The 22,183-nt window shown below is 57.4% G+C and overlaps 1 protein-coding gene across 1 annotated transcript; it reads left to right on the top strand.

Annotated features, from left to right (window-relative positions):
- Positions 1–663: 663 nt before the first annotated feature.
- LOC119095559 (ubiquitin-conjugating enzyme E2 Q2-like) lies at positions 664–9,262 on the top strand. The gene is made up of 6 exons (XM_037218411.1): positions 664–835; positions 1,324–1,486; positions 4,513–4,664; positions 6,039–6,242; positions 8,322–8,388; positions 9,122–9,262. The coding sequence occupies exons 1-6, from the start codon at positions 782–784 to the stop codon at positions 9,151–9,153; spliced, it is 672 nt and encodes a 223-aa protein (XP_037074306.1). The 5' UTR covers positions 664–781; the 3' UTR covers positions 9,154–9,262.
- The last annotated feature ends 12,921 nt before the right edge of the window (positions 9,263–22,183 follow it).

The raw sequence follows: 22,183 nt of genomic DNA, 5'->3' as shown, positions 1-22,183 counted from the left end.
TTCCATGCACCGATTATGAATGCTACGGCCTTTCCGTGAACGAGGTGATTGCATGTGTCGATTGTAATCCCCCACCGCTGTAAGTGGAGCCTTCGACACTGGTGGTGCCGATTATGAGCCGGCCTCTCGACGGTCGATGTTTGGCATGGCCTCAGCAACACGTTAGCCTCCCGTTCGCGTGCTGGACGCGGGTGCGCGGAGCTGGTCAGATCTCATGGGACGCCGCACCAGTGGCCCCCCGCCGGCTGCTGGCTGAACCCTGAGGGTGCTGGAACGAGCCACACAGCAAGCGCGACTCTGTGGCCGGACCCGTGAGGGCCAAGATATGACAGTTATATAGATATGTATGTATCCATTTTGAAAATTATTATGTTGTCGTTTGTAAGCATCTGACCTGTGTCTTAAACCCGTGCTGTGTCTGATCCGTGTCGCGGATCCCACAAAGCGCTGCAGCAGACGCGTCCGCCCGGCCGCCGACGCCGCTTCTGACCCGCCCCGCCCGCGATGCCGCTTCTGACCGCGCCCTGCCTCCCGACAGATCCTGTCGCAGACGAAGCTGCTGCTGGAGCTGGTGTGCCCGGCGCTGGGCGTGTCGACGCCGCCCGACCTGGAGCGGCTGCTGCGCGTCACATTCGCCCAGTTCTCCCAGAGCGGCCGGCTCCGGCACGGCTCGCCCAGCAGCGCCGACGCCGCCGCCGCCTCCGCCGACGACGGCTTCGACGAGGACGACGACGAGGAGGAGGAGGACGAGGACGAGGACGATCTGGAGCCCGATGAGGATATGGACGAGATGCACATAGAGATGGAGGAGCCCACCGCCGGCGATAAGGACCCGGTGCGTGGGCTGTGGGGCGACGGCTGGCGGGGAGGGTCGCCGTGTCGTAGTTGGGGGAAGACTGGGAGGTGAGACGCATCGTCCTACGAGCGGGGACCTGACGTTCACTCCAGTTGTCGTCGTTTCGACATTGCGCTATCATTGAGAATTCAGCCTGTCTTTAGAAGCGATCCCACTTAACCACGTCGGTGGGCAGAGACCCTCGTGATGACTGGTTTGATTTGCTTAGTGACTGTGTTTTTGTTTCAATTGAACGTCCGCTTCTAATGATAACGTGGCGTTAGATTGATGTAATGCTTGTTGATATTGGCGGTTTGTATAGTTATTTGAATTGAAAGTCGGCTTCCAATGATGATTTGACGTCAGATTTATGTGATGCTTGTTGATAATGGCGAATAGCGCTGCTGGTCGGCGGCGTGTGTGCGTGTGGGGGGGGGGGGGGGGCGTGTCCGCTGCCCGAGCTGACGCCAGCGGGCTGCCGAGCGCAGGACAAGGAGCTGTGTCCGGAGCACCAGCTGGCGCTGGAGCGTCTGCGACAGCACCACTCACGGGAGCTGACGCGCGGGCCCACCACCGGCGGCAGCGTGCAGGCCACAGACCGGCTGATGAAGGAGCTGCGCGATATCTACAGATCGGACAGCTTTAAGAGCGGTCAGTGAGGCGCGCCGGCCGCTGCCCGCGGGGCTGAGAGGCGGCACGGGGGCTGCCCGCGAGGCTGAGAGGTGGCACGGGGGCTGAGGGGCGGCACGGGTGGCCGAGAGTGTCAAGGTGTGGCGTCCTGACGGTTGCGAAGGCGATAAGCCTGGCGTGATGACAGAGGCGGCCTGCGAGCCGTTCCGCCGACACTATGAGTGATGGTCAGCGGGTGTAACGGCAGGCATATTTCCGGCTCGGTGGGCCCGAGAGTGGTCAGGTGATAGTGGGCGCTCGACGCTACCAGTCTTGTAGCCTTGAGCCTTCCCATCTCAGCACGGGGATGGGACGCCCGGGTACCGACGGCTTAGCGGCGTCATTGGCTGCTGATACGAGCGAGAGGAGGGACGTAGTGGAAGTCACTGCCCCGAGCTGGGGGTCAAGCGTACGCGGCGCGGTATGCGAGCAAATCTCTCCAACGACCGACATTGGGCCAGCAGTGTTGAGAGCTGACGTCGGCCCAGCAGTGCTGAGGGCTGACGTCGGCCCAGCAGTGCTGAGAGCTGACGTCGGCCCAGCAGTGCAGAAAGCTGACGTTGGTCCAGGAGAGCTGGGATCTGACCGCTGGCTGGGCGCAGCGCGCTCTGTAACTGTGACGCGACGCTTTGGCAGCTGCCGGGGCCTTGCGACCAGGCCCAGTCAGCCAAGCACGGCAGGCTCACGCTGACAGAGGTAGCCCGCTGTGACAGCCTTCAACAGCTGAGAGCGCACCGATTGTAACAACCGGATATGCAACGTCTTGGTACGGCAGGCGCGGCGTCGTGCATAATGCTGGGTACGGTGTGCCTGAGCCGGACTTAAGCCCAGGGCGTGGCCGGCCTGAGTCCCGGAGGCCGTGCGCAAGCGGTGCTGCGCAAGCCGTAGACTGAGCCCAAACGTGAGCCCGAGCCCGAGCCCGAGCCTGAGCCTGAGCCCGAGCCCGAGCCCAGGCCCGGGCCCGGGCCCTAGCCCGAGCCCGAGCCCGAGCCCGAGCCTGAGCCCGAGCCCGAGTCCGAGTCCGAGTCTGAGCCTGAGGCTGAGCCCGAGCCCGAGCCCGAGCCCGAGCCCGAGCCCGAGCCCGAGCCCGAGCCCGAGCCCGAGCCCGAGCCCGAGCCGGAGCCGGAGCCGGAGCCGGAGCCGGAGCCTTAGCCCGGACTCGAGCCCGAGCCTGCGCCCGAGCCTGAGTCTGAGCCCGAGCCCGAGCCCGAGCCCGGACTCGAGCCCGAGCCCGAGCCCGAGCCCGAGCCCGAGCCCGAGCCCGAACCCGAGCCCGAGCCCGAGCCCGAGCCCAAGCCCAAGCCCAAGCCCAAGCCCAAGCCCAAGCCCGGGCCCGAGCCTGAGCCCGCGCCCGAGCCGGAGTCTAAGCCCAGGCCGGAGTGGAAGCCCGGGCCGAATTCGAACACCGAGTCAGCTGCTTGATGAACCTCATAACCAACAATAGCAATCATGGTGGTTACCCGCCTTACGTGCGGTCGGCGCCGCCGTTGAGCGGTCAATCCGCTCAACAGCGAGCCGCATCCTTGGCCGTGTCGGGATCCAAGGCTCATGGCGCTGCTTCTGTTTTACATCGGGGCGGCGTGTCGCCGACTCAATGCCGTCTATGTTACCCCGGCTCCGTGCCGTTACAGCGGCTGTGGGGTGGATGCCGAGTCTCGTGTCACGTCCTCGGGGGCATGTCTGTCGCAGGTCCCTGGGGTGTGCCCCTGACAGGTCCCTGGGGTGTGCCCCTGACAGGTCCCTGGGGTGTGCCTCTGACGGCCCCCTGGGGGTGTGCCTCCGACAGGTCCCCGGGGGTGTGCCTCTGACAGGTCCCTGGGGGTGTGCCTCTGACAGATCCCAAGGGGTGTGCCTCTGACAGCCCCCTGGGGGTGTGCCTCCGACAGGTCCCCGGGGTGTGCCTCTGACAGGTCCCTAGGGGTGTGCCTCTGACAGCCCCCTGGGGGTGTGCCTCTGACAGGTCCCCGGGAGTGTGCCTCTGACAGGTCCCCTGGGGTGTGCCTCTGACAGGTCCCTGGGGGATGCCTCTGACAGGTCCCTGGGGGTGTGCCTCTGACAGGCCCCCGGGTGTGTGCCTATGACAGGTCCCCGGGGGGGGGGGGGTGCCTATGACAGGTCCCCGGGGGTCTGTGACAGGTCTCCTGGTGTGTGCCTCTGACAGGTTCCCGGAGTGTGCCTCTGACGGTCCCCCGGGGGGCCTGCAACAGGTCCCCGGAGGTGTGTTTGACACAGGTCCCCGAGGGCGCGTCTGTGACAGGTTCCCGGGGTGTGTCTGCCGCAGGCCTCCGGAGCATGTCTGTCATAGGTCCCCAGAGGCGTATCTGAGACGCAGATTGAGCGCTGTTGGCGGTGACGCGGTCCCAGTGTCGTGCTGGCGCCTCCGGTACGCGTCTCTGTGCCGGCTGGCCCCGGCCCATCTGATGGGCGTTATTGCGCCGGACGCCGCCGGGCGCGGCTCGGCGCTGGACCAGAATAGCGGCCGGCAACGGTTCTGGAGTACCGTCCGCCGGGGCCCCGTCCGTGGGGGGGAGGGGGGAGGGGAGGGACACTGTTGATACCGTACCCCGGCGATGTGTGCTTGCCGCCGCGCTCTGGGGCTGGGCTTTATTATTTTTATGTAAGTGTAGTGCAAGTTGCAGGGTACTTCGGCGCTTAACTCGTGCTGTGTAGAGCCAGCACGCACACAGAAATGAACTGTGTGCCGTAGTGCATAATCGTGTGTGCACACGATTGGCATGTTTATCGAAAATTGCTGCTCGCATTACATGCAGGGCCATCCGCTGCAACACTGGTTCCGCTTTTAATGGCTTACGTGTCATTGTTGCCGGGCTCCGGGAGCCAGGGCACGTTCGATCCGCCGATCCTACGCCGCCGTCCGCGGCGGGGAGCCGAGGCTGCCTGCGTCTGAGTCACGTCATCAGCGCCGTCTGAATGACGTCATTCGCGCCGTCGGGCTGGAGTGGACCTTTTGTCGCGCGCTCCTCACCCCCGCCCCCTCCGCTCGGCAGGCTCGTTCAAGGTGGACCTGCAGAACGACAGTCTGTACGACTGGAACGTCAAGATCTACAAGGTGGACCCGGACTCGCACTTATACAGCGACCTGCGCCAGCTCAAGGACAAGGAGGGCATCGACCACATCCTGCTGAACCTGGTGTTCGAGGTGGGTGGGCGCGCGCCGACCGAGGCCGCAGTGGCAGCGTCAGGCATGACTGCTGTATCTGTATCGGGCATATTTGTCCGATACACGTGTTCGCATAGCTTCGTCCCGTTTTGGTGGCATCTGCGTTATCAGGCTTCTCTCCTTGTCATGGAGAAAAAGGAGCTCACGTGTCGTTCTGGAGTGGGACCCACTCCCTGGAAACAGCGCCGGGTGGCTCGGGCCGATGTGCCGGTAGCCGGTGGCTTGGGCCGATGTGCCGGTAGCCGGTGGCTTGGGCCGATGTGCCGGTAGCCGGTGGCTTGGGCCGAGGTGCCGGTAGCCGGTGGCTTGGGCCGATGTGCCGGTAGCCGGTGGCTTGGGCCGATGTGCCGGTAGCCGGTGGCTCGGGCCGATGTGCCGGTAGCCGGTGGCTTGGACCGATGTGCCGGTAGCCGGTGGTTCGGGCCGATGTGCCGGTAGCCGGTGGCTTGGGCCGAGGTGCCGGTAGCCGGTGGTTTGGGCCGATGTGCCGGTAGCCGGTGGCTCGGGCCGATGTGCCGGTAGCCGGTGGCTTGGGCCGAGGTGCCGGTAGCCGGTGGCTTGGGCCGAGGTGCCGGTAGCCGGTGGTTTGGGCCGATGTGCCGGTAGCCGGTGGCTTGGGCCGATGTGGCGGTAGCCGGTGGCTTGGGCCGATGTGCCGGTAGCCGGTGGCTTGGGCCGATGTGCCGGTAGCCGGTGACTTAGGTCTTCTGAGGTCGGAGGTTGCCATGTCGGATGGCATACGCTCAACCTAAGGGGTTCAGGCCTTCAGCTCCTCATTCTCGTGTATAACACGGTCGTCTGTTTTGCATCGCGCCGCGTGCCGACCATCCTTGCGACGCCCATATGACATACAGAATTTCTTCACGGCATGCGATCCGGAGCCGGCGCGTCTGATGCCGACTTGTGTTGCTGGCTTCGGGTGATCCCTGGCCGGTGGTTGGGCTGTATCCCTGGGACATTTCAGCCAATGTCACGCGGCCGCCCGACATGCCGCTCCGCCCAGTGCTGTGTCGTGCCGTACCCGTGAAGCTATCAAAGTAATCGCATGTGATTTAACTAATAGGAACAGCTGTTTGGCAACAAATAACGCTCCATGCTACCGCAGTCACCAATTACACGGAACCGGGAAACATTCGTGCCGACCGTGTTCTCATTGCACTGAACACTGGTGTGGTGCTGCTCTTTGTACGGTTGGTGTCTTCCATCTCAGCTGGTCCCAAGCATAAGGGTTGTAATGTACCCACGCGTGCCCCCCCCCCCCCCCCCCCTCTTTTCCGTCGGTGCGGCGCCTGCCCCTGCCCCCGCCCCCGCCGCCACCGCTGCCGCCCGCTAACCGAACGCCCGCCGCCGCAGGACAACTACCCGTTCGAGCCTCCGTTCGTGCGCGTCGTGTATCCGGTGATGCAGAACGGCTACGTGCTGCTGGGGGGCGCACTCTGCATGGAGCTGCTGACCAAGCAGGGCTGGACGTCGGCCTACACGGTGGAGGCCATCATCATGCAGATCACCGCCACCCTGGTCAAAGGCAAGGCGCGCATCAACCAGGGCGCCTACAAGGTGAGGCACGCGCCGGCGCGCGGCCGCCGACCGAGTCCGTCCTGCGGACCAGCGGTGGCGGCGGGCGTCCAGGGCAGTGGCCTGGGTGGGAGGAGAGGGTGGAGTGCAGGTGCCTGCTGTGGAGCGTGCTTCGTCTGTAGGCGCGATGCACTGTAGGCGTGTGGTCGCGACACACTGTGAGCGCCTGTAAGCGTGTGTGCGGAACTCGCTGTTACCACCGCGCTATGAGAGCTTGATCACCGCCGGAGGTGCTCTGGGCTGTCGACGCGCGTGACACCTCGTTGAGCCGATATTGAACCACTCGTGAAGGATCCCCTCGAGGATGAGGAGTGGGGAGGGGCCGCGGAAGGACTGCGTGCTCAGATGCTTCTGCTTATGTTTGTATATTGGCTGGGTATGGGAACGCTGCGAAGAAGGCGGACGGGTGGGGAGGGAGGAGGAGGACTGGACCCGCTGACGTCAGCTGCTGCGTGCTGAGTTTCCTCACGAAGTGCAGGCTTGACGCGGGTATAACGCATGTCATGTGCAGAGGCGAGACGGCACTTCCACTTGGCGGTGTTGCACAGCAACCATACGCAGGGGAACAGCGGCCCACACGTGGCATGTGTTGTCATGACACGTGCTTGTAGTTGCGAGTCACCTAGACATTTCCACCGTCCCGAGTGTGATATGTTGTTGGCTTGTTGCGGCCAAGGTCAGCATCGCGGCCCCTGGGTTTGGTTGGGGTTTTTCTTCGTCCTTGGTGCCCCCCCCCCCCCCAAATATGGTTTTAGTAAAGTTCGTCTGCGGCGGAAGGAACGATCACTGGGTCGATCGCTGCAGCATTGGGTCACTGCATCTATTTCGCCTTTCCGCAAATCCCCCCCCCCCCATGCCATTTTCGTTTTGTATTTGCTGTACGGTGTCAGTGCTGTTATGGCAACCGTATTTCGTAATTCGTGTTTGAAGGACGTGTTTGATATATAAACACCACAAAGGTATAAAAGGTTGCAAGTATGCCCATCTCCTGGGCTGTGAAAACAAGACTTCGAAACCCTACGGAGCCATTGATTAAGCTGCTTTCTCCTCGTTTAGGGTTGGCGAATGGCGAACTGACCATGAAACAGCCAATCTTACGTTCTTCGCGTACCCAGACATGTCCCAGACAAGGACTGGATTCATGGGCGGGATAGTTTTTAATGGCGTGCCTAATCCACGCATTGTGATGGCTCAGGTGTCATTTTCCTTTGCTCCCTCCATTCGCCTTTTCGTGTTACACCGGGCTTGCGAAATTTGGGCTTTAGCCTTCACTATAAGGAGAGTTGGCAGCGTCGGTGCCGACCAGCGGTGCGTCGGCATTGCAGGCCGCGGCGTTACGGTGTCGTTAATGAAGGCAACATTTTCCTTAATATCTGCATGTTTCGTTGAGGTTGAAAAGTGCGCTTGGCTTAGCCACATTTTAGCCTCGTTCACGAGAAAAAGGTTAGAAGTCCTCGTGAAATGTCCAGTCCGTTAAGAAAGCTATCTTCACTGTCGACTGTGATCCGCAGCCGAATTTTTTTGCTGAGTTGTGTGCTTTATTCTGTTGCGCATCGCTCTCCCGCCAGTTTTTTTTTCTTTGTACACTCCCAACACACCGGTGGTTTGGTTTGGCCGTTGGCCCGCTCCCTCTCGATGGATCACCTTGCGCCTCCTCCATTAGCTTTTGTGATCCATGTTGGCGCGAAATAGGTGAAGTGTATTAATGAAACTTGGCTACCGTTGAATTGCACTGGGAGTCCACGTCGTTTTTCTTCGTCAGTCGGTGTCCATTTCTAATGGGTTTGGATCCTGTTTCCGGTCACTCTAGAACTGATGCCGGAGATTCAGATCAGCTTTAGACTCGTTGGACGCGTGTTGTGGATGTAGTGCACGGTTCGGATAGATCCGTGGGAGGAGAGGCTCGTGGAAGCATCATCGCGCCACCGGACTGACCCATGGGCGCCGCGTGACGTCGTGGACAGTCCCTCCACGTAACATCGTCCACCGCGGTGCGGTGATTACCCTCCAGTGTAGGTGCACGCGTGCGTCACTGCGCTGACAGTCTGCCGTGGCTTACAGGGACAGTACAGCCTATCCAGAGCCAAGCAGTCTTTCAAGTCCTTAGTTCAGATCCACGAGAAGAACGGTGAGTGAAGTGATCGTGCCATTTGTCGCGCGCGGCGGGCGGCTCGCGGGCCGATGGCGTCATCTGTGGGATCCGCCCACGAATGTGCTGTGCTGAGCTGGCACTGTGCGTTCTGTTTGATGCTATCTGACCTGAGCTTTATGGAAGAGTACGCGTTGATGGCGTGTCTTCATTGTTTGTTTGTTGTTTTTATCGTGTCTGTGGGCACTGTGTGCTCAGTATCCCAGTGTGCTATCTTACTCCACGAGTCGTCGCGAACCACGTGAATGTGTTACGGTCAGCGACACGCGAGCGGGTTGGCGAATGAGCGACGCGTCACTTAGGCTTGTGTTGCAGGTCATTCTGTGCCCAAATTATCTGTGTATCAGGAAAGACGGTGTTTTCCAGCTGGCATAACTCTTGTCTCCAGACGCCCTGTCCTTCCCCAGGCCTCTTCGACACGTGTGCCCGTTTCAGCGTTTTCCGATCCCATGCGCTCCGTCCCAGTTGTGTTCTAACCCCGTGCACTTGTTCCAGTCGCGTGTTAAACCCGTGCGTCCCGTCCCAGCCGTGTCGTAACTCCGTGCGTCCCGTCCCAGCCGTGTCGTAACTCCGTGCGTCCCGTCCCAGCCGTGTCGTAATCCCATGCGCCCCGCCTCAGCCGTATTCCAACCCCTGCCTCCCATCCCAGGCGTGTTCTTGCCCCGTGCACCCTGTCTCCAGCGGCGTTCTAACCGCATCCGCTGGTCGGCAGGCTGGTTCACGCCCCCCAAGGCGGACGGCTAACGGGGCGGCGGCCGGTCCCGCCCGCGGACCCGGCGAGATCTCCTCCGTGGCGGCCCGCCCGCGCCCGGCCGCGCCGCCTCGTCCGGCGCCGGCGCGCTGACCTCATTACTGTGCGCCCCCGAGCCGCGGGACGCCGCACGGCTCGCCGTCGCGCTCTCGGCGACCGTGGAGGCCGGCGCCGTGCAGCCGGCGGCCGGGCCGACGCTGGCGGCCACCAGGCGTCACTCTGGCTGGCGCCGGCCTCCGGCGAGCGGGCGCTCTTGTACATACCGCCTGGATACGTTTTTGTACGCTAAGATACCTCCTGGGTTCGCGCTGTGCTGGCCTGCCGCGTATATGTGTCGCGCGTGAGTGTCGGGTGAGTGTGGTGGCGCTGTGGCGCGCCGGAGCCCTCCGCAGACACCGGCTCGGTCGCGGAGCAGGCCAGAGCGCGGTCGGCAGCCGTCGCCGCCGCCGCCGCCGCCGTCGCCGACCGAATTCCATGGGTATTGCTGGCGGCGTCAGCTAGCTAGAGCGGCCGCGGAGCCAGCGGCGCCCCCGGCCGCGGCCGCGCGCCGTTTTGTACGTGTAGATAGCTAGTGGGGTGAGTGGGGTGTGCGGACGGACGCACGGGCGGGACCGGGGCGGCGGAGCGCCGGGCGGCAGCCGACGGCTCGCCGCGCCCTCTGTGCGCCGGTGGGCTGACGTCAGCCTGTGAGGGAGGAGGCGGCGCTCGAGCTGGTGTGCGCCCTCGGGAGGCTGCTCCCCGAGCCCGGCCCGACGGTGGAGCCCGGCGGGCCAGCCACGCGCCCATGTGGCCGGGGCAGCGGCGCACGGCCGGTGTCCGTTCGCGCGTGTCCCCGTGCTGTGTGCGCGTGTGTGTGTTCGTGTGCCAGGTCTGTGTGCCAGACAGTGTACAACCCTTTCAATCGTCTCTCCTCGGATAACTCTGATGGCGGCGCTCCGTGCGCCGACACGTCTTCGCACGGTGTGAGGCAGAACTTAACGGACGGTCGTCAGCACATCTCCTTGTGTGTGTGTGTGTGTCTTGTGATTCGGTCTTATCCTTAGTTGGTACGGATAGTCGAAAAGCACCCCACGCCCACCCCCCACTGTAGTGAATAGGCGGAGTTATTTTTGATAAGGGACTCTGTATTGATTGGTGTGGCCGCACGAGCTGAATGTGTCGCAGCGGCCGCGTGCGGCCGAACTGCCTTCCTTTGTCGTGCACCTGTACAGAAATTTCTACTGGGCGCTCTAACCATTGCGACAACTTCAAGTTACTCTTTGATTTGAACTGGCCACGTTTGATGGCTTTAGAGCCCTTTCAATCAACAATGTACTTGTAGACCCCTATGCTGGAATACACCGTTCTGCAAATGTGTGTTGCTGAGGTTGCTGAGGATCGCCGCGATTGAGTCGCGGGAGTCGAGAACAGCTATTGTGCTACTGGTTGAATGTGGTTGGCCGGGGGAGATTAACTAACCGTGCAGTGAGACGGATGTGTTTTGCGAGGTCTGAGAGCCTCGGGTAGTTTGTCTCGGTTGCCATCTGCGCAGATCATTTCACAATGTGCCACCGCGTTCTATTTATTCAATGTTTACAGCCATTGACGCCCGACGCTCGCGCGGACCGAACGGCTAATCAGATGGCCCGGTATGGTGCAGGTGCAGATCCACTGGACCGGGGTGCGTGACCCCCAGCGTGCACGAGACCACGTGGCAAGACGATGCACAATGAATTTAACTTACTCGTGGGGCTGCGAGCCCCCTCCCCCTCGCCCCCCCCCCCTCCCCGCCCCCTCCCTCATCGCTCAGCAAAGGGAACCGCTCCCCCAGCCGGTGACATCTATTGTGAGATGCGCAAAACAGATAACGTCAGATGCACCGCGCGCAGCGTCGCGGGGGTGCAGGCCTGGCGGTGCGCTGAGCGGCCACCAACCTGGCGCCACCTGCCGGCCGCGATCGGCCCTGACCCGGTGCTCGGGCAGCGGTCATTGACTGCCACACACTGGCGGCGGCCCTACCAGGTCCGTCTTCACCCGGCGCCTCCACCGCCCGGCGACCGACACCTACTGGCTGTGTCTGCTCGGCTGTATCTGCCGATTCTTGCGACGCTCAGACGGGGCGTTGAGTCTCCACGCGCTCGGATCCCGGCCCGAACTCCGGCCCGCCCCTGACCGCTGCCTTCCGCTCGCCATCCGCCGGTGACTACCGTCCGGGTCTGACCGCGCGGCGGCGTGGTCGGCTCGTCCGGCAGGCACGGCCCGGCCGGCCACCGCTCACGCCGTCATCGGCAGCCAGCCGCCGTACTGCACCGTCTGCGGCCGCAGCTGGAAGCCCCGGCCGGGCGTCATCTGGCTGGCCGCCGCCGCAGGGTCCACGCGCGCGTCGAAGATCACGTCCGTCTGCCGGCCGCCCGCCGCCGCCGCCGCCGCCGCTGGATACCTCACGGACGCCTTGACGTCCACGCTGGCGTGCGTGTCCGCCCCTGGGGGCCGCGCGGGCCGAGAGGGGGCGCGCGCCGCCGGTGCCGGTGGCCCCCCGCGATCCGACCGCTCCGAGAAGGGCTCGAAGAAGAGTGCCGAGTCGAAGCCCTCCCAGTGATTGGTCGGGGCCAGCGGCTGGCGTGGATTGGCTGAGGGATAGATCCAGTTGGTGCGTCGCCGCACCGCCTGGCGCCTGCCGAATGGCCGCCGGACGCCGCGGTGCTTGTCCGCCAGAGGCGCTGTGATCGCCGGTCGCCGGACAAGTCTCGTAAGCGGACGGCGGGCGCGCTGAACGTCAGCGGCCGAGATGCGTTTCAGTAGGACGGCGCGCGGCAGGACCGGCGGTTCAGAGCCATCTCGGGACGACGAGGCGAGGTAGAGCTTCAGGGTGCCGCCGGGCGGCGGCTGGACGAGGCGACCTCTGGGACGGAACGGACTTCGTCTGCGGGACCGGGAATCCATCGTCAGTGGTGGGAGCGGTCAGTGAGTGAGGCACCAGACAAGCACATCGACCTCCGATGAGGGGGGAGCGGGCAGCCCTCCACTCAAAGCTTCATTGGGACGCATCGCCAGTAATCGATGGGAACAAAAGAGCAAACCGCACGGAAGACACTGCTGTATGCACAAAATGAATTGTGTGGAGATGTGCCCCTAACCAAGCGTCACAGATAAAGGATATGAGTGTCTAAACGGTTGAATTTATGTCTTCTAATACCTCACTTTCCTTCCGTTTAGCCAGATAATTTGCTGGAAACGAAAGAGGTACCGTTATAGGTTGCGGTAAGGACCTTTTCGGCTTAAAACAAATGTTTTGACTGCGGGCGTACAGGAACCGATATATTATGCCTTCTCGTTTGGTGTCTAATACGATTTAAATACGTGCCTTACACGCTCCAAAAACGTGTCCGCACCCCCTGAAATAACCAAACTGTATGCTCAAATGCATGCCCGTAAAAACCTTCCCCATCAAGATGACAGCGTTTGACAACAGCCGGTGCTGAAGCCAGCGTGCCCGCTGTGGGCCGGGCTCAGGGGCGAGCCTGACACGGACTCGGCCGGGCCTGTGGGCGGCGCCCGTGGCCGCTGACCTGTGTCGGTGGCCGGCCGGCTGCAGCGGCGTCCACGCCGAGCGCTCCTGGCCGGTCGCCGCCGGCCGCGGTGGCAGACACAGCGTCGGAGCCGCCATTGCCAGCAGGGTCACTGCAGTCCAGAGCTGGTGGAACACGGCCAGGCCCATGACAGGGTCAACAGCGACCGGAGCTTTTGGGGTGTGAACAGACCTGAAGTTCAGCGGGTCACGTATCTCTCGTACGAATGCGTTAACGGTACAGTGCAAAGCCGACCTTGCCCGTGGAAAGCACGAAAAGGCTGGTAGCATTTCCAGGGCTAGACGTTCTTATTTGTACGGTGAGCAGCGTACAGATTCAAAGCATGTCATGCACCACAGTACTTAAGCTACATGCTGCTGGATGTCGGCGCACAGCAAGCATAACGGCGTGCATGCACACAACAGACAGAATAGGTGACTATTCAGCTGTCGTCGCACAGCCAAAACTTGAAGCGCGCATTGTAATAGTTGTTGGGTCCTCGATTGCAGATGTTTGTGTCGCGTTGTATAGTATTGCATAGAGAATACGGCACATGTATTGTTTAGCCATAGGTAATCCGCTGCTCCTGTGCCCCTACGTGACGTGGCATGGCCCAGTAACGTGCAGGCGGAGGGGGCAGGCTCTATCCCACGACATCTGAGAGTCACCGGTCCCATTGTTTCCCGGAAAATGGCGATCGGTTCGCCGAAATGTAGGCCAGATTTATTTTTTAAAAAGGATCGCTTTTAACGAGGGGGCAGGGAATGTCAAAATTCCGGGACAGTTGTCTTCAGTCAGTGCCGCCGCGTACTACTTATATGGCCGCGTCTGCACCTAGCTAACATGGTCCAATAGTTACTGTACGCCTGTTACATTTGAGTAAGTATGAAGACTTAAAAGCCACGGGCGTTTCCAGGCCTTGCAAAGAGGGGGAATATAAAAGAAAACATACAGTTTTTCCATTGTATTTCCTCCACACAATGCGCTTAACAGTCATATGACTGGCATGTCTTAAGCACGAAAAGTCGCATTTATACGAACAAGATGCCACGGCTGGGGTCACGGAGGTGAAGAGGTCACGTCGGGGCGTGACGAATGTTGACGGTCCGTTTCACCGCGTCGATTTTTTCTTACCTGACGATCACTGTTGGCCGAAATAATTATGCTGCTGTGCAATGTTGTATGTCTTGCTTACAACGCACGCAGTTCGTCAAAGGCACATCTAGGGACTTATTTGGCGGCAACGTTAGGAAAACACAATTTCCTGGTGTCATTTCATTATCACGGACGCGTATGACATCCATCTATTTTTTTGTTTGCAAGTAAACGTAAAGCCCCGCCCAGTGATTATCCCTGTGGTGAGGAGGCGAGAGCTTCTGATCTGTGGCATGTGGGTCCGTCATTTTTTATTTCTTCCTCTCCTACGCTGCACCTTCACCAAAACATGCACCTGCCCCAAATTGTCAAATGTTGCCTCCAAGTGCTACGTACACAAACATGCTTTCTGAGTCACCAATAAGGCTCTAAGAGGCAGCTGAGCAGCTCATTGCTTGGCCGAATATCCACCGCGTCTGTTGCGTCATCGGGCCTCATCTCTGTCTCTCATTTTCTGATCAATGTGTGGAGACATGCACAGAAAAGACTGTGTAGTCTGTGTAACAAGAGACTCGAAATACCCTGATATTCTTAGTACGACCGTGCATACCACCCTAAGTACCCTCTCACTTTGTTTGACAACGCTTCTTTTTTGCTGTCCGAGAACCGCCCCTGCAAACATTTGAGTCCGATGCATGCCAGTGCGCGCTTTTACATGTGAGTGTTTTACGGGAACCATCAACGACGCTTGAGTTGGCGAAGAGAAGGCTTTTATTATGCGTTTACATGCACAAAAAAGACGAAGACGACAAGCTTCAGCACGGCTCGTCGGCAGTCAAGACCTGGAGCCACCTCTCACCGGTGTTGTTTTCTTGGCATTCAGGTGTAGCGTGTAGAAAAGATACCCCGGAGAGATAACATGCTTGGGTGAGCCGTGATAACTCAGTTGGAAGTGGTGACCGCAAAACTTGAAGGCGGGTGGAATCTGTTCTCTTGCACTGGATAGGTTTTTTTCTTAATGCTTGTTTACAATACAAAATTCATAAAATTGACGGTGGCAGGAATAAAACATCTACTTAATATTATGCATAGATAACTTGATAAGAGACGGTATTTCCTGGTTCCCCGTTCCAGGTACCAGAAGGAGCTGATTAAAATGGCAATATCAGAAGATTGCTTTGAAAATGAGTTGGCTTAATCTGGGGCCATCTTCAGAAACACACTGTCGGTTCCATGTGTGGCAGAGAGCTGATGACGTCAACTTCCATTAACTCCCAAGGTTAATGGAAGTTTAAAAACCTGTACAAGAATCCGGAATGCCATTCAATTCTCTTGTTTGTCTGTGAGCCTGTCATTTTGAGCAACTTATTGATGATTGATGATTTCGCCATTTGCTTCTGATCTTGCACACTGTGCATTGCAAGTCACTGGCAACCTATGCTTTGTTGCTTCGGTGGTGTTTAGCAAAGATATCGAGCAGTAAACTTGAAATGCCCTTAGCTGGGTAGCCTCTAACATCTTTCTCAGCTGTGCCAATTGCGGCCTGCCCGATGCCGACCGAACTCGAGAGGTTTCCAGAGAGAGGGTACGTGCCTGTGATCAGATCGCGACCATTTGGTCTGTCCAGCAGGGTTACACACATCAGAGGCCTGAGGGGCTTAAGAACAGCGTCGGTCGCCGGATCGGAAGGGTTACACTGTCCGAAAACTATGGTGCCTGCTCAAACGGTTATGGCCTCATCCGATTGTGTAATGACAAATAGCTCTCCGCCTTGGTGACAGCAAAAACTGCGGCTGGCGTTCCCTATTGATGTCTACCCACTCAGTATGTCAAGGACATGTCAGCATATGGATTAAGCAGCTGCCTAAAGGGCTGGTACTTATGCCAGCATGCATGAAATTCACGTTTCTTTTTCGCACGCTTGCTCACACTCTTTTCTTTTCACTTGGGCATTGGCCGTAAAGTGCTTAAATTGAACGTTCAAATTGGCACTTAGCACAGGTGCCACGGAGGTCGGTGGGTGTTCCGGCCAAAGCAATCCGAAGCTTGCTCGGTGCATAAATCGGCAATTTCCAGGAAATACCCTGAACTTTTCACACCTGCAAAAAGATCTGGCAGGATTCAACCCTGCGTCCATACACGCATGGCCGCCATAGTCTGAATAGTAAACGCGGTGCGCTTCCGGTAAAATCGTACACTCCGCATGTTTTCAATTTCTGGCAGCTACGACTAGGCTTCACGTCCACTTACCATGCTCGTTTTGATTGGCCTCCGGACTCGCGGGCGCTCCAGGCGGCTTGGGTCAGGCAGCTGGGTGACTCGGGTCGCACGGCAGGTGGCTGGGGTCAGGCACCAGCTCGCTCGGAGGCGCCGCTGGCGAGCGCAGCGTGTCTCGCGGGGCAGAGCACCGCCAGAAGTGATGCGCTTGCCGGCGAGACGTCCGGCAACGGGACTCGGGCTTTCCCTCTCCTACCCACCGATGCCCGATGAGGTCGAAAACCGGCTCCGCGGCGTCCAGAAACTGGAGTGAAACGAGGTGTGGTCGGCCCAAACGGTCGCCGGGACGGCGGCCGGAATTTCTAGAAACCTTGTTAGTCACCGAAGTGCGCGCGTGGCATGTCATCCCAACTTTTTGTGGCAGGCGCCCTCGCCAGAATAACGAGCCGCAGTTCTCCACAGTCTTCTCGCGGCCCTGCGGTGCACAGTCACGCGTGGTGCAGCGATAGTCTTACCCCATCTGTCAAAAACGGGCACTTGCAATCCAGTCTGGCTTTTCGACGCGTTGCGGTGGCCGGCCCGCCGCCGCTGAGCAGGGCCCCTGCCTCGTGTTTCTCCGTGTCGCTCTGTGCCCTCCACAGTCCATTAAGCTCGCAATTGTCGGAATCTAACGGCGCCGCGGTGCGATCGGCCCCGTGTTCCGTGTGCTCGCGCCGCGGACTCTCAGACGATTAGTAACGGAAGTCTGGCGCGCTCGCCGGCCCGACGGTGCCGACCGGCGCGTCCTGCCGGGCTATTATTCACCCGGCCCGCTTCGGTTCCGGTTGGACGGCGGTCTCGCGCCAGGGATCAGCGGCCATCGGGGTCTCGCTGCTGGGGCGTTGCGCGTGTTCAGGACGGCCGCTCTGGGGCCGGAGCCTCGCCGGCAGCGGCGCCTCCTCGGCCGCTGCGCTCGGCCGCGGCTGGGACCGGTGCCGATGTATGAGACGCGCGCACAGCTAACCGTGACCGGCGCCGATGGTCAGCGTCCTCAGCTGTGTCTGCGATTGAGAACGCTGTGTCTGGATGTGGCCTCGACCGGCGTGTGCGCTGTCTTGTCTATCCGCGTGTACAGCCAGAGTATGCTGGCGCTACAACTGTTGTATCCAACCATGCGTGTGCCATTGTGTCCACTGGCAGCTGCCTGCGACAGCTGTGTGTGCGACAACGAATGCCCATACCTGGACGTAGAGCTCCTCACTGAGATCGAGACGTCTCCTATTGTCATGGATTAGGGCTGCATTGGGACCACAAAATTGGCAGCTACAAATGAAATGCGGCAGACTGAAGAACGTGTTGTAGACTTCAGTGGTCATAACCGTGCCCATACATTGCTATGATTCCAATATCATGATCGGCAGGCGGAAATGTGATCAATTTGTATGGATCAGTCGTGAAAAATTTCTGCTGAGATTGATTTAACCAAATATCACTTGATTTAAAAACGTCGAATTGGTGCATGAACCGGATATGCAATGGTAGATGTTGTTTTTACTTCAAACGGTAAGCGAATTACATTTAAAAGAATACATTAAAAGGGTACATGGGACCATGAAGATGCAGTCCATGAAGTTTTTACCCCAAAACGTCTGAGTGGCGGAGTCGGTTAAGGCGAGCGCCACTGTATGTAGGGGGTCCTTGGTTCGAGTCCGGCAGTGATCAACTTTTCCCAGACAGGCTTGTACCCGGGAGAAGGCAGCAACCGGGAGATAATCGCCCTGTATCTGTATTAGCGCTGCGTAAAGTAACGCCTCAGGCGCGGGCTCCACGGGCCAGGCCCGCGGCAACGGCCCATGCGCTATCTGACCTAGTGCAGGTCCCACGGCAACGGCCCATGCGCTATCTGACCTAGTAGAGGTCCCGCGGCAACGCTTCAAAGAGTGTTTACAAAACAGATGCCCACCACGAGGCCAGCGCTGCGCTCTGGTCGTCACCGGCTGCTCCAGCGAAGCCCACCTGGCCGTCATCGTCTGATCCAGCTCTGCCCACCTGGCCGTCACAGGCTGCTCCAGCGATGCCCACCTGGCCGTCACCGGCTGATCCAGCGCTTCCCACCTGGCTGTCATTGGCTGATCCAGCGCTTCCCACCTGGCCGTCACCGGCTCATCCAGCCGCATCAGCCTCTCTGGCGGCGAGACCGGCCGCCGCATATGGCAAAGAGCCTCGGTACATCACCCGTCTCGTTTCGTCACGGCTCAGCCGAGCCCCGCACGCCCGTCCCGTGGCCCTTGATGGTGTCAAGCGCGCGTGCCCGTACCCCTGAACGCCGCCGACATAAATGTCAGCCCACTTTCGGGACAGTTTCGGCGCTTCAAAGGCGTCCCCGCGCGCGCCCCAGAATCTAAAGCGGCGCCATCGTTGCCGTTTGTAACTGGATGGGCCGTGGGTTTCGATGCGCTGGTGAACTTGTGCTGTGGGGAGGGAGGCCAAGGCCTGAGGAGGTTGCCACCGACACAGACAGATACCATCAGTAAATAACTCAGGCGCTTTGCGACACGACGGGTGGCTGAGCTTCTTCGGCGCGGTCGATACGTTACCACGTCGGTCCTGCGCGACGCGCTGTTTCGCAACAGTGTGTTGGAGAATGCGTATTGTTTGTAGACGACGTGGACCATCTCGGCGTGGGATGGCATCTTGGTGCGGGATGTACATTTTGACTGTGTCTGTCATCTGTACATTCCTGCTGCATAAGCGTCATATGAAACGTTGGGATTGATGAGGCCTGTCGTGTGAAATGAGCCGGCTTCCATGGCTCGTTAGAGTAGAGCCAGAGACGCTTTGTTTTTGAGCGATTGGATCGTGCCCTTGCGTCTTTCTTTGGGCTGTATTTTTGGTAGTATCTTTTAAACATGCTATCACAGAGTTAAGTTTTAATCCACGTTTCTTTTGAGAACGTCGCGAGTGGTGTAAAAGAACGAGGTCGTATGGCAAGAGATCCTACCTGAAAAGTAAAAACATTTTGGGCTTGAGCCACCAATGAATGGGCATCAACTCAGTGTTCAGCAGAAGTCTCCCAGCTCTTTAGAAGTGAAATGGTTAAAATTGTCAAGGCATTGTTTGATTCATGGATCGTCATTGATCAACAGTTTGTTCAGGTGTGGTATTCCTACAAAACTGCAATGGAAACCAGATTTTACCCCCCCCCCCCCCGTCGCCAACCCAAACCCATTCGGTCAACATGGGAATGCTCGAATTTCCACTTCTGGACAATTCGTGGCCACCTGGCGGCTTGGAGCAGAAGCCCGCGCTCTGAGCTTCATGAGTAACTTTCTGGAGTAACTCTTGCCCCGAAACAGTACACAGGCAGGGGGTAAAAGCATACTTCTGCCTATAACAATTTTTGAGAGGCCCGTTTCCCCAAAATAAAGGCGTTGTAGCAGCCTGTAGATCGCCAAAATTCAGATGAATGAAGCACCCATAACTGAGCCAGAGAATAATAACGCGAACCCAGAAAACCCTTTTTGCATCAAGAGGTCTGTTTTTGGGATTATGAGACCACATTCATACCTTTATCAATAAGGTAGCCCAGGCTCAGGACCAGGAGGCTCAACGTTGTGTTAAGGAGGAGTTTTTGCTGGCTCGGGAGGCCCCTTACAAACTAGAAGGCCCTGTTCTGGATGAGGAAGCACCCTTCAAATTCAGCAGGATCCATCTCTGAAACAGAAGGCCCGATGCATGGATCAGTTAGCCGCGGTTCCAAATCAGTGTGCTCTGTTTGTGATAGCGAGGCCTCTGGGGTAGTAATGTCACAGTGACGGGAACAACGGCACGCGTTCCCCTGATAAAAGAAAAGACGTGACCGCGTCAAGTTCGCCCTCTTTATAAATAAGAAAGGCTTTAAGCTCCATGGTCAGACTCGACGCACGCTGGAAGTCATTCAGTGCAAAAATATTGAGAGCGCGCGGCCTGACATTAGCGTGACCTGAGCAGATGTTAAGGCGTATTATCTTATTTGCTTGGACTTGAACAATGAGGTCCAACTGCGAGACCTCATTTAGTGTTAGTAATTTAAACTGCAGCTGCAATTGGGTCATTGTGAGATGGGTCCTTGTGAGAACATGATATGTACCGGTAAGGTGATAACATGGAAGTAATGAAGGGATACAGGGCTTGTTGAATAATTGGAGGCGTTGGAACTCATAAAGTGCCAATGCTCACTTATGTCTGTTTTTTTATTTATCTCAGCAGGTGAAGAATTCAGAATATGCAGCTGAGACAATAAAATGTTGTAAACTTTACACACTAGGTGTCGAGCTTCAAAACATAAGACCACGTTGCAGCCACCACATGTGCATATACGTGGCACCACTTAAAGCTGCTTCCTATTTACTTTACGTCTGATCTTCCTCTATGCGATGGTGTGGACTTTAACGGTGTTCAACACAGCCCTGTCTACATTTGTAGACGGTATTCTCAAGCTCGTGATCCTTGAAAAGTTTTTATTCCTATATTTTCTCGTCGTGAACTTCCTCCTCGCAGGCATTTTACGTCTCAGAACTCGCTTGGCAAGAATGTTTGCACTTCAAAACCAGACAAGTCTGGTTCTGGTGCAGAGGTGTAAATTCTCTGGACTGTTAATTACGCGTGGAGAAGACGGTAACCCCATCGAAAGATGCATCAAACCTCACTGAAGCTTGTATTCCCATGTTACACAAATTATACTTTGGGCAGAAGATCGGGATCAAAAGGTTTTCTCCCAAATCGAAGTCGCTAGGTATGCCAACGGATGGAGTGAACAAGCACCTGTTTGTCTCTGAAAGACCGCCCGGTACTCTGTACAGCTTAATGAAGATCTACTGGGCCCCCATTATTCTCCGATCCATTTTCTTGGCTTATAGTACTCCGGCCGGAAACCGGGCTAAATTTCTGGTTTCGGTGCACACCCCTCTCACAGGGAATGGGTAAGCCATAGCAAATTTGTATGAATTTGCGAATGAAGTGGCAGGGGTCCAATTAGATCGCAATAAATGCGTGGTGAGTGTAGTTGGTTTATACACCAATAATCCTTTACAACAGATCGTCGATATTTTGGTCACAGGCTTGTTTTTGGCAGCCAATGGGGTGATAGAAATACCCATCAAAGGTTTCAGGTTTCTCCCTGATGGTAAAACTCGCCTTGCCGACGTTCATACCCACAAGAAAGGTGGTCGTTTATGCACTTCGGTGTTCAGAAAATCTACTTCAGTGGAGCAGGTACAACATTCTTCAGGTAGATTTCGGATTCATTTTAGCTTAGTTCTATATGAAAGGCCATCTTAAAAGCAGAACGTCTCACCTCGACCTATCAACTTCGTCATACTGAAATTGAATATCTAAAGAGGCATTTACGGATCAAACTTTTGCTTCAGTATTATCCACTTATTCATTCGTATGCTCCTCGATTCCAGGCACGCTTCCTCGTCCAGGCCTCTTGACCTTCCAAAACTCAAAAAGCATTTTGTTCTGCCGTACTTTGGTTCAGATTCTGAAAACTTCAAACGTTAGCTCACCAACCTCCTGTCGAAATGATATACATTTATAGATCCTAGGAATCTTTTGGTACATTTCCTCCCGGCAGCTTCATTCTTGAAACATAAGGATAGGTTACCTCAATGCCGCCAGTCGACTGTTGCATAACAGTATTATTCTGCCTAGTGTGGGACATCTTACAAAGGTTACATTCTACATTTCGAAACTTGCACAGTTACATCCATTAACATCTCGGTAAATCTATCCGAACGGTTGCAAAACCTCCCGCTCACGACAATATTCATTCACGTGAGACACTCAGTTTTTGCTTCCAGCTTCAGTATCTTGGGCAGGACATATGGCTTGCTTAATTAGAGAGTTACAGTTCCAATATGTTTTTCAGAAACGCTCAGCGCTAACTGACATGACCTCATTATATTTACTAAAAGATGTGATGACATGAAATATGTCTGTATGTCTGTAGAATTGCGGGTGGGTCATATATATAGATATAGATAGATAGATAGATAGATAGATAGATAGATAGATAGATAGATAGATAGATAGATAGATAGATAGATAGATAGATAGATAGATAGATAGATAGATGGATAGATAGATAGATAGATAGATAGATAGATAGATAGATAGATAGATAGATAGATAGATAGATAGA

The sequence above is a fragment of the Pollicipes pollicipes genome, unplaced genomic scaffold (genome assembly GCF_011947565.3).
Source record: "Pollicipes pollicipes isolate AB1234 unplaced genomic scaffold, Ppol_2.1 Scaffold_4219;HRSCAF=4965_pilon_pilon_pilon, whole genome shotgun sequence".
In the NCBI taxonomy this organism is placed as follows: domain Eukaryota; kingdom Metazoa; phylum Arthropoda; class Thecostraca; order Pollicipedomorpha; family Pollicipedidae; genus Pollicipes; species Pollicipes pollicipes.
The sequence above is the reverse complement of the archived record's forward strand: the minus strand, read 5'-3'. Positions and strand labels throughout refer to the sequence as shown.